General features: G+C 49.2%; 1 protein-coding gene across 3 annotated transcripts in view; it reads left to right on the top strand.

The window, feature by feature from the left end:
* NELL1 (neural EGFL like 1) overlaps nucleotides 1,536-11,152 on the top strand; it is a 945,441-nt gene continuing 935,824 nt past the window's right edge. The window contains exons 1-2 of one of the 3 annotated variants that reach the window (XM_021085298.1): nucleotides 1,536-1,787; nucleotides 9,966-10,094. In XM_021085298.1, the coding sequence (XP_020940957.1) occupies nucleotides 1,733-1,787; nucleotides 9,966-10,094 (184 nt within the window). In that variant the 5' untranslated portion in view covers nucleotides 1,536-1,732. Of the gene's footprint in view, nucleotides 1,788-9,965; nucleotides 10,095-11,152 lie in introns of those variants that run through there. The other 2 variants (XM_021085297.1, XM_021085300.1) reach the window with 2 other exon arrangements.

The raw sequence follows: 11,152 nt of genomic DNA, 5'->3' as shown, positions 1-11,152 counted from the left end.
ATTTTTCAACTCAGCTTCTGGAGTGACAATACACTTCTTTGTTGGCTTCCCTTCTTCTACCTCAGTGTTATGAGCTAGAATTCATCTGCTTGTTCACTTCCTTTTTCATCTGCTAAGGGACCACAATGTAAAGGGCCAAATGGGACAATGGCTTGCATTACAGAAATACCCAGAAAAATAGGGCAGAGATCAGAAAAGCAGGTAGATGAAACTTCTCTCTTAATAAACTATGTTGCTAGCTTGGTGGTCTTCAGTGGGGGCTCCTGGGGACACAATGATGTAGGGGTTAGGAATATGGGAAGTGAGGGGGTACAGGAGGTGAGAAGGGCAGATCCTTATGTGAAGATGATTCTGGAACACTGCAATTGTTTCTTGGGAAAGGAGGGAGGGCTGTGCTCAGAGAAGTTTCCCTTTCCTTCTCTGGGATCCCTGTTGCCAGTATCAGGGGTGGGGATCAGTGTGAGCAAGCTGGGGAGCTTTAAATCACATGGGACTCAGTTGGTATAAATCAGAGGTTCTGTCATGTCTGATTTCATGACTCTGCATCCTAGTTATAAATAACATTCCTGGACGGCAGTGCCACAAACTTGGGATATATTTCTACGGACTGCTCCTTTCCCCCAAAGAGGTCACTTCTCTTTTCACACTCCTTAAGCAAAGCCCAGCTTTTCTCTCCCGGTAATGGTGTTGGGGAGAGTCCCAGAGAAACTGCAGGAGAGGCTAAAACGTGACTCTGAAAGGAGAGTAGGGATTTCACAAAACCTTTGAGAAAGTCACTCGAGGGAAAAAAAATGGTTAGGAATTTCCCCTAAGTGGCAGCATTTGCCCTGCAGAACCGGAAGGCTTGCAAATAGACTCCCCAAACCCCGGCCATGTCTCGCTCCGGCACAGGGACCCTTTTTCTGGCCCCCTGCCTCAGCGCCCTCCCCCTGAACCCCCAAAGCGTGTACCCGGGCAGAGGGACCCACCGGAGAAAGGAGAGCAGAAGGTACAGGTGGTGAGCGAGACTCAGCTGTCCTTCCCCTCAGGTCCCTACTCGCCCCTCCCCACCCAGTTGCCAAGGCAAATCCCTTGTAATTGTTTTCAGGGGAGGGGCTGGGCGCGCTCACTGGCGCCGCCTGGGTCAGGGTTCCCCGGTGAAAAAAAAGCCACCCGCGAGGGCTGTGCGCTGCTTTCGTCTCGACCAAGATGAAGTGTAGCAACTTGGGAAGCCCCCACCGCGGCGCGGAGGCAGAGACCGTGGCAGTGGCGAAGCCCGCTCGTCTGGGCTGGAGAGCGTGACGCCGAAGGGGTGCCTTGCGCCTCCAGCTCCTCCCTTTCGGCCGCGGGTCCCGGGACTCCAGCTCCAGCGCTCCGGACGCTAGCAGCTGCTGTGCCTCCTCCTTGGTCCTCGCAGCGGAGGAGAAGCCGACCCCAGCCGATCCGAGCGCAACCTGCCGGAGTGGCCGAGCCCGGCGCTCTCGCCCCAGCTCCGAGACGAGCGCAGCCGCAGCGGGGGCCGGGGCCCGAGCCGGGCGCAGTCGCCCGCGGTAGGGGGCGGGCTGGGGGCGGGGCGGCCGGGGCTGCCATCCCAGGCGAGATCCCCGAGCTCAGCACCCGGCGCTGCCGCGCCACCTCCCCTGCTACCCGCTAGCAAGTTTGGAGGCTCCAAGCCCGGCGCTCCTCGGGGTCGAGGCGCATTTGTTTCCTCCTGGCTTCTAAGCGCCCGATTTGGCGGGGACCCTCGGGAGCGATGCAGAGGGATGTGATTTTAGTTGTGTGGTTCTGCGTGTGCACCGCCAGGACAGGTAAGCATGCTGGGGCTGTCGGAGGTATCCAGGGAAAGGGGGGAGACCCGCCGCTGAGCCCAGCGCCCACCTAGGCGTGGGGAGACCTGGAGCGGAGCTCCGCGCTGGTCAGAGAAAGGGCGTGGATGGGTCCCTCGGATCTCTCTGCCCCGCTCCAGGTGAAAGGGTGAGAAGTGGGACTCACAGGCTGGAAGATGCCCCCGAAGAGTGCCCCCTTCCCCGAGGATGCAGCCTGGCGGACACAGGAGTGAGGGGCGAGGCCGACCGGGCGCACCCTCTTGCTGGTAGTAACCGGCTTCCGGGTCGAAGCCCATAGCAGGGCGGGCTCGAGAGCCCCACACCCGTGAACTTGACACGTGCGGTGGCAACCGCTTTCCCCGCGCCCTGCTGGGCGGGGAAGGGGCAGCGGCAGGAGTCGCACCCGCAGAGCGAGCGCTTCTGGCCGGCGGGCGCTGCCGGGCCCGGGAGGGCGCGGTGCGGGGTGAGGGCCGAGGGCAATCCTGGGATTCCAAGATCTCTTCTCTTCCCCTCCTGACTCTCCCCCAGGAACTCCTGGGGTGTTCTCTCTTGCCACCCACCCCCCTCAAAGGGCAGGACAAATTTAGGAGAATTGGAACTGTGGGGTGATCCCGGGGAGAGTCTCTCAAGCTCCAAACCAGTTTTCCCTGGCTATAATTGCATGCTGGGGATTGTGGAGGGGAGGCAAGGATAATTGGCGTAATTTTCTGAAGTCCCCACTTTGTCCTACCTTCAGCGACATAGTTGTGAGGACTCTAAGCGCACCTCCTTGCTTCAGCTTCTACTCGCCCCCAACCCCCCATGTCCGCTGGGATTTGGAGACCTGCTCCCAGCTGCCGCGTAGTAGGTTTGGGAAGGTGGGAGTGGGGTGGGGTGGGGTGGGGTGAAGTGGAGTAGGAAATTGGCAAAAATAGGTCTCTCCATTTCGAGGTAGTGGTGGGGGGTCGCGAGTTTTTATTCCTACGCTAGCCATCCTCCGTACTCGCGGCCGAGTTTGCACCCCAGAATCAGTGCGTAGTCATTCCCTCTGCTTTTTATCTTTTTCTGTATTATCACTCTTATTTCCCTTCTCCTCCTTCCCATGCTAGGTGCAAGTTTATCGGTGCAGGGCTGGGGAAGAGTGCCCGACCTTCGTTGGCTCAAAAGTTCCCTCCGCTTGCGCCCCAGGCGCCCCTCTTTGGCAGTTAGCCAGACTGAGGATGTTAGAGTGGCGTCTAGGAGCTTAGAGCGGGCCCTTTCCTTTTTCCCCCAGGACTGATCGGGCAGCAGATTTCCTTTTGCTTAATGAGAGAGGGTCGGGTGTGGACTTCCCCAGGGACAAAAGGAATCCCCATCGCTTTCCTATCTCCACCCGAGCTCCTCGGGCTGCCGAGATGCCAAGACTTGGTCCAGCCTAGAATAGGTGCTTCTTGAGTTCAGGGCCATCTGGATGGATTAGCCCTTTAAAGCCAAGAATACACTAGGAAAAAGGCGCCCCCGGAAGATCAGGACAGGCTAGGCTAATGCAGAGCTTGGGCTACCAGCCCTGCGCGGAGAGGAGGTCTGGGCATCTTACAGAGGAGCCAAAGAGAGAGAAACTAGAGAGAGGAGGGCATAGCCCATTGGTCATTTTACATCTTCAAGTGCACATCACTACGGGAATATGCTTACATCCTTTGTTCTTATTACTCTTTTGAAAAGTCGGCAAAAAGTGCCTCTATCCGGAAGTGGACCCGTGCCTCTAGGGCGCATTGCTTGTGGAGACCTTTAAGAATACGATTTGCCCCCCTTACCCACACCGAGCCCCTTTAAATCTTGTAAAAATTCCGTGGTAGGGAAGAGTCACTCATGTATGTATTCATTCATTCAACAAAGAGTTGAGTGTCTTGCTGGGTGCCAGGATTGCTTATGCAAAGGGGAATAACTTGGTCCTTGACTTCCAGGAACTTAGAGCTTAGCTGAGAATGTAGATAGCAACTGAAAAGATTTTTATGGTGCAGCTTGATGGGGATTGAGGGAGGAGAGGTGGGGGTCTAGAACTTGGTGTTAAGGCATTACAGAGGAGGAGAGGGTGGGAAGGAATTCTAGGGAAGGGTGGTTGGTGGTCTGGGAAGACTTTAATCAGGTCTTTATATTTAGAAGTTTTAAATATAAAGTTTTAAATGTTTAATATTTAAAAGCTGTGACTTGAAGGCTTTGTAGAGAGTTTTCCAGGTGGACCGAGTGAGCAGAGGGCACAGCCTGCCCAAAGGCGGGGAAGCATGGAAGCATCTGCTTTGGTTGTGGTAGATGTTTAGGGAGCTTGGGTTTTCTCTGCCACCTGGTACTCTTTGAGCACTAGAGGCTACATATTCTTTGTACAGAAATTATCAGACGAATCCGAGATACAGATGGGAATTATATCTCAGTTCTTTCACTTACGATTTCTTGCAGCTTGGAGGGGATCTGATCAGCAATGTTCTCTTTGATTTCGCCCAGGAAATATCATCGCTGCATCACACATCCACCCTCTTAGGTAGCTCAGGCTGGCTCTTGATTACTTTATCAGGATTCAAACAGCTGTTTGGAAAGTTTATTTGTCAAGTGGGACAATTGTTGTCTAGGCTGTTAACAGTCCAAGATGAAATAAATACGTGGTTCACTGAGTGAGCTTCTCAGATATCACTGCCTTTTAATGGAAATGAATAGATGGTATCAGGCACATTTTAATTAAAGCAGCACTGCAGTGCAGGAGCGGTTACATATGAAAAGATCTAATGATAGGTGTCACAGGAAGCTGCTTAAATTACTCATTGTTCAGGGAATTTGTTTTAAAGAGTGAAGTGGAGTCAAGATAGGAGGTGCTGTTCTCCAGTTCTCGTTTTTGGGTGAAAAAAATAATTCTGCCATTTCCAGGTACATCACCAATTCTGCAAATTTAGAAGGCTACAGTAATGGCAGTGACAACACATCATATCCATGAGTTTTCTCCAATGGCTTAAAGGTGGAAATAATATAAAACTCAATGATTACTTCCCCATGGCTTTCCAGTTTGTTTTGGTCAGTCGGGCTGGGGGGTGAAGGGAGCCCCTGGGGCCCAGGCAATGCCCTTTGCTGCCACCTGCTGGAAGGAAGAGCTTTTCTTTCTGAAGCACCTCTCAGGCTGTTCATAAACTATATGAATTGAATAATGGAGCTGTGAACAGGGTCCCCAGCCTCCAGTGATCCGGTGAAATCGTGGCTGACTTGGTAGAACAGGCATAGAGTATATTCTTCAAGGATATTGCTTTCGGGGTATTAAGAACCTTTGTAAGAGTCCAGAGGCTGAAATCCGATCAAATGTTTGGGAAATCCTGCCGGTAAACGAGGTCTTGGAGTATTTCTCCAGCACCATGTTCCCCTGCATGGACCAGGGGAAGGCAGCTGCCATCATGGACAATGAGCTGGATTAGATTTGAAGTGAGCCAGATCCAGGGGGATTTGCTTGGGAGCTTAGGCTGGGCCCCTGGAGGTGGATTGTGTGGGCTTTGGACCTGAGCCCTCCCTGGGCAGGGCTGAGGAGTGGCCAGCAGCAGCAGCACCAGCAGCAGTAGGGAGATTAGGGTGGAGGTTCTGCATCTCAGGGCCAGGTCTCAAGTGACTCTGTGACATTGACACACTGCCTTCCAGGTTTTAAAAAATATTTCTTTCCCAGCAGCTTTTGATCCTGCTTAATTCCAGTACCCAGCTTCGGCCATTGGTAGAACAGAGATGGTCAAAGTAGAAAACTAATAGAGTTTCTTTGGAAAGGGCAGGATCTCCATGCTTGGATAAGAAGCAGCAACATTAAAATAAAAAAATTAATTTTTAAAATGGAACTCACATGCTCATACTATATAAGGTTCAGGTGAAGCCATGCAAATGCTGCCTTATTAATAGATTTTCTGACTCCTTGGGCAGTGGGCAAAGTGTTATCTTTTACTCACCCTGCTCCTGGCCCCTGGATATTTTCATCTTGAAGGGGAACACTTAGAGGAAAGAATTCTGAATGTGGAATCCTAATTGGTTTCTCTTGTTCTGTTATTATGGGCTGTTTTCATAATAAGAGCAATAGAGTAATCTTAAAGCCTGGGAAGCCCCATACCCTTGTGGTTTTGTAGCGGGAGGGGTGATAGAGATTTAACAGACAGATTTCACAAGGCACAGCCAAAGTGAGAAGCCCTTCTAGGTCATCCGGTCATGTGTAGGGCTTGGGGAAATGGGAGCCATCTGATTCCAGTGGTGTTGAGGACCAGGAAGCTGGGATGGTCTGGGGAGCTGGTCCTGTGAAAGCCAGGTGCAGCATCCCAGCTAGGAGGGTTTGTGCCCTTATCACTGAAATCTCACGAGGCTGGGTGGTGGGTATTATCACCCCCATTTTATGGATGAGGGAAATGAGGCTTGGATAAGTGATTTTTTTTCAAGGGCACAGAGTTAGTAAGGGGAAGAGATAGGACTGAAAGTAGCTCTTATTTTTGTGTTGTTTCTACAGCACTTTCCAGATTGAGGGCGTCATGCTCTCACATGGAGATGGGGATCCCAGGGCACCATGGGGATGTTCTGTGGGTTCTACAGCATCTGTGCGGGCCCCTTTTAGGCTTGTCCAGCTGCAGGGCTCCAAGTCTGGGAGATTCAAGCATCTTAAGGATGACCATTATAGTGGCTCTTTAGTCCCTGCCTTAGTCAGTTACTGCCACGATAATATTGTGTAACAAGCCACCCCAAACTCAAAATGACATTTATTTTGGTTCACTTGTCTGTCTATTGGTTTGGTATTGGCTCACCTGGGCCAGGTTTGGCTGGGTGTGGTTCCAAACTCAGGTGGGGTGTCTGCTCCACGTGCCTCAGTCTTGGGCAGTGGCCCAGCAAGGCCCCGTTCTTCTCACTGTGATGCAGAGATACAGCAGAATACGACCCACCCCAAGGCACCTCCAAGCCTCTGCTTGTGTAACCTTGCTTACATTCCAAGGACCCAAACAAGTTAGATGGCTGGGCTTAAAGTCAAGGGGTGAGGAGGTTAACTCTCACTCTAATGGAAGGATCTGCAAAGCCACATAGCAAAGGCTGTGGATAGGGGAGGGGTCAAGGTTTGAAGCCAATCATTCAGTCAACCACATTCCTTTTTAGAAAGTTTCCTTGGCTCAGATACCATCCTGACATCTCAAGGAATTACCTAGATATGCTTGTTGCCCTGAGACCACTGTACCAAGGTGATGATCATGCATCCACCTGTCATTTAATTAATTGAGTCCTAAATTCAAGGCCTGACATGTATGAGGTCCTGTGCAAGGCACTGAGGCTACAAGGATACTTCCTCCATTTGTGTCCGGCTAAGGGCACGTTGCCCACACCACCTTCCAGCTTCCTGGCCAAAGAAAGACCAGCATGGAGGTCCTCTGAGATCACTCTTAATTTCATTTCTGCCAGAGATGTGTAGAGCACTATAGATCACACTGAAATATTAGTTCCTTTCCTGCCTTTTCAAGGTGATCACAGAACTGCTGGTGTCTGAGCTCACTTGGAGGAAAACATCGCCATTTTCAACAAGAGGCTGGTGAGGCCATGCCTTGAGCTTATGGAGGCCCATTAGCGCTTTGCTTCTTGGCACAGAGTAGGTCCTCCATCAGGTATCAGTCTTTGTGAATTGAGTCCGTATCAAGCAGGTAGGATGGAACCTAAATTGAGATCATGATATCAGTCAGAACATTTCTCACTCTCCTCCCTACCTTTTTTTTTTTGTCTTTTTAGGGCAGTACCCATGGCATATGGAGGTTCCCAGGCTAGGGGTCCAATCAGAGCTGTAGCCGCTGGCCTATGCCGCAGCCACAGCAATGCAGGATCCAAGCTGCATCTGCCACCTACACCACAGCTCACGGTAACACTGGATCCTTAACACACTAAACAAGGCCAGGGATCAAACCTGTGAACCTGCATCCTCATGAATGCTAGTCAGATTCATTTCCACTGAGCCATGATGGGAACTCCTCTTCCTCTCCTTAAATCTATGCCTTAAAGCCCTCGAATGGTATCCCTCCAATGGTACTCCATTGCTGTTAAAATACTGTGCCTCTCCTGAACATGCTCTTTGTGTCTGGTTTGCATTTACTGTTCTCTAAACCTGGAAGGCCCTCCCCGGAGCCTCCCTCCTAGAATGATTACACCATCACCAGCCCCTATAATCATTCAGGATTCTGCTCAGAGGAACCTTCCTTGACTACCGTTTTTAAAGCCCCACCGAAGCTGCTTTCTATTTCCTAACTCTGTTTTATTGCCTTCCTGGCATTGATTGGCATCTCAAATTATCTTAATGATGTATTTGTTTTTTGCCCTCTCCTCATCCTCTATGCTGCATGCTCAGTGAGGCCATCTCCAGGGCCTCACCTTGCAATGTGTATGTTACAGAGAAAGCACTCTGTCATATCTGTTGAAGAACAACTGAATGAACAAATTGATGACTGACTGGCTGACTGAATGAGTTGTCTTTGGGTGATCTGGTCTCATATCTGGCTGCATTTGGAAGGGAAAAACTTAAACCTTCAGTTCAGAGGACAAAGGGAAGCCTGACAAAACACCAAGAAGGCAGCTTTAATTTAACCCTTTGTCCACCTTGGGGATGACAGGCTTCAGGTCCAAAGACCCTACCCTGAGGCACCTTCTGTCTAGATTGTTGCCGCAGCCCCCTATTTCCTAACAAGAAAAGAGCGAGGAAAGGGTAGGGGTGAAGGCAGAAGGACAGATGAAGTTGTCACAGCACCCGATGTCCTGATGAACATGTCCCTGATTTCTCTGGGACAAATGGGGTGCAAGAACTCCAGATCTTGCCTCAGCGACGGCATTACTATCAGACAGAAGTTGACAGCTCTTGCTGATGAAAACATTTCCAGCTGTGCAATCAGAATGCACAATTGAGACACTGAGTGTAGACAGGCACAGCCTTTATGAATGGCTTGAATATAGTCCCTTAGCGTGATCGCCTGCCTTATTAATACATGTAATTGGAAACCACTTGGCCATCATGAGCAAATCATTCTGCAGAACGCCCTGTAGATGACAGACAGGCTTAAAGATTTGCCTTTTTCAGGCAAGGGAGTGGGGGTTCCGGGCCATATCTCTCTGCACCAAGCTTCTCTAATAAGAGCTATCATGGTGTCTAACTTTTCAGGAATTCCTTTGAAAGGTACAGCCATCATTTTGGATATTCTCTTTCATGGACAGTCCCTCAGTCACCCATATCCACCAAAGACAGGTTTCCTCTCATTTCCATCCTCTTTATCACAGGTGTTTGTGCCTGATTAATAGTGTTCTGCCTGGAAGTGTTTCCTGGTGAGGGTGGTGTCGGATTTCACCATTAGATCAGTCTCTGAAGCAGGTAGATCAGGGCTTTCGATCCTGTATCCACAGTCCCTAAACCTAAAAGAAGCTCAGAAACCCAAAGTTTCTTCATAACTCACTTGACAGCACAACCTACCCTGAGCTGAACTCCTCCGACCTGAGCTCATATGATGCTGTCTATAATCTTTTTTTGGTACTGTTTAGAAGAAGTCATCATACTTTTTGCTCTAGAAATACAGTGTTTGATGATGGAGTGCTGATGCAGACTTTGCTGAGGGTGTTACCTAAAATGTGGTGTATGGGGAGTTCCCATCGTGGCGTAGTGGTTAACGAATCCGACTAGGAACCATGAGGTTGCGGGTTCGGTCCCTGCCCTTGCTCAGTGGGTTAACGATCCGGCATTGCTGTGAGCTGTGGTGTAGGTTGCAGACACAGATCAGATCCTGCATTGCTGTGGCTCTGGCATAGGCCGGGGGCTACAGCTCCGATTGGACCCCTAGCCTGGGAACCTCTATATGCCATGGGAGCGGCCCAAAGAAATAGCAAAAAGACAAAAAAAAAAAAAAATGTGGTGTATGGGCCATATCAGCTTTCCAACAAATGATCCATTCTGAGCGCTGAAATATATTTGGCCATGAGGGTTTTGCATAAGGGATTGTCAATTTGAGTTGGGGCAGGGGCACAGAAAAAACAGTACTGGTGGGGTAATGGAGCAAAGAAGTACCTTCTTTTCCCACCCAGGAAAAGTGTGTCTCCAGGCACTTATCACTGCTTCCTTGTGTTCCCTGCCACCCCTGGCCTCTGTAATTTCTGTTCTATGTTGCTGAGAGCAAGTCTGCATTTTCTTTTCAGTGGTGGGCTTTGGGATGGACCCTGACCTTCAGATGAACATCATCACTGAACTTGACCTTGTGAACACCACCCTTGGAGTCACTCAGGTGTCCGGATTGCACAATACCAGCAAAGCATTTTTATTTCAAGGTAAAGACACTTTCTCCTTTGGGGGCACAACTTGGGGAGGAGGGCCTGTTTGGGACCTGTTCCTCTGGTGTGTATTTGTCTGAGGATCATCTTTGCTGTTTATCTTGTGTTTTTATCAGGAGGAATGTTCCAAAATGCCAAGGGAAGTGTTCTGAGGGTATGAGGGGGAAGTAGGGGGCATATGATGAAATAGTGGGCTTGACAGTGATGTATTTCCATGGGAATTTTGGGGGGATCTAAAGTGGAATGAATTTGTAATGTCCTTGAAAGCCATTGACCAGCCAAGTTATTTTTACAGGATATTTTTCCCACTATTACCTGTATCTTCATTTATACCTATACCTATACCTGTTCTTATTCCTCTATCTCTCTTTCTCATTTAATGGGTAGACCATGCACACAAAGGCTGTTTTATGGCTTCATTTTCTCAGGGGTAGAGCTTACTTAATTCTGTCCACTATAAACTGAACTTCAATTCATTAATATTTTTTGCAGTTTTATTTTTTATTACTCAATGAATTTATTACATTTATAGTTGTACAATGATTATCACATTCCAATTTTATAAGATTTCCATCCCACACCGACAGGGCATCCCCAACCCCCAAACTGTGTCCTTTGGAAACCATAAGTTTTTCAAAGTCTGTGAGCCAGTGTCTGTTCTGCAAAGAAGTTCATTGTGTCCTTTTTTCAGATTCCACATGTCAGTGATAGCATTTGATGTTGGTATCTCTTTGTCTGACTGAGTTCACTTAGCATAATTTCTAGCTCCATCCATGTTGCTAAAAATGCTGGTATTTCTTTCCTTTTAATGGTTGAGTAATATTCCATTGTGTATATGTACCACTTCTTCTTGATTCACTCCTCTGTTGATGGGCACTTAGGTTGTTTCCATGTCTTGGCTATTGCAAATAGTGCTGCAATGAACATTGGAGTACGTGTGTCTTTGCGAGAGATGGTTTTCTCTGGCTAGATGCCCAGGAGTGGGATTCCTGGATCAAATGGTAGTTCTATTTTTAGTTTTCTGAAGAATCTCCATATTGTTTTCCACAGTGGTT

Source organism: Sus scrofa, chromosome 2 (genome assembly GCF_000003025.6).
Source record: "Sus scrofa isolate TJ Tabasco breed Duroc chromosome 2, Sscrofa11.1, whole genome shotgun sequence".
Classification (NCBI taxonomy): Eukaryota; Metazoa; Chordata; class Mammalia; order Artiodactyla; family Suidae; genus Sus; species Sus scrofa.
The sequence above is the reverse complement of the archived record's forward strand: the minus strand, read 5'-3'. Positions and strand labels throughout refer to the sequence as shown.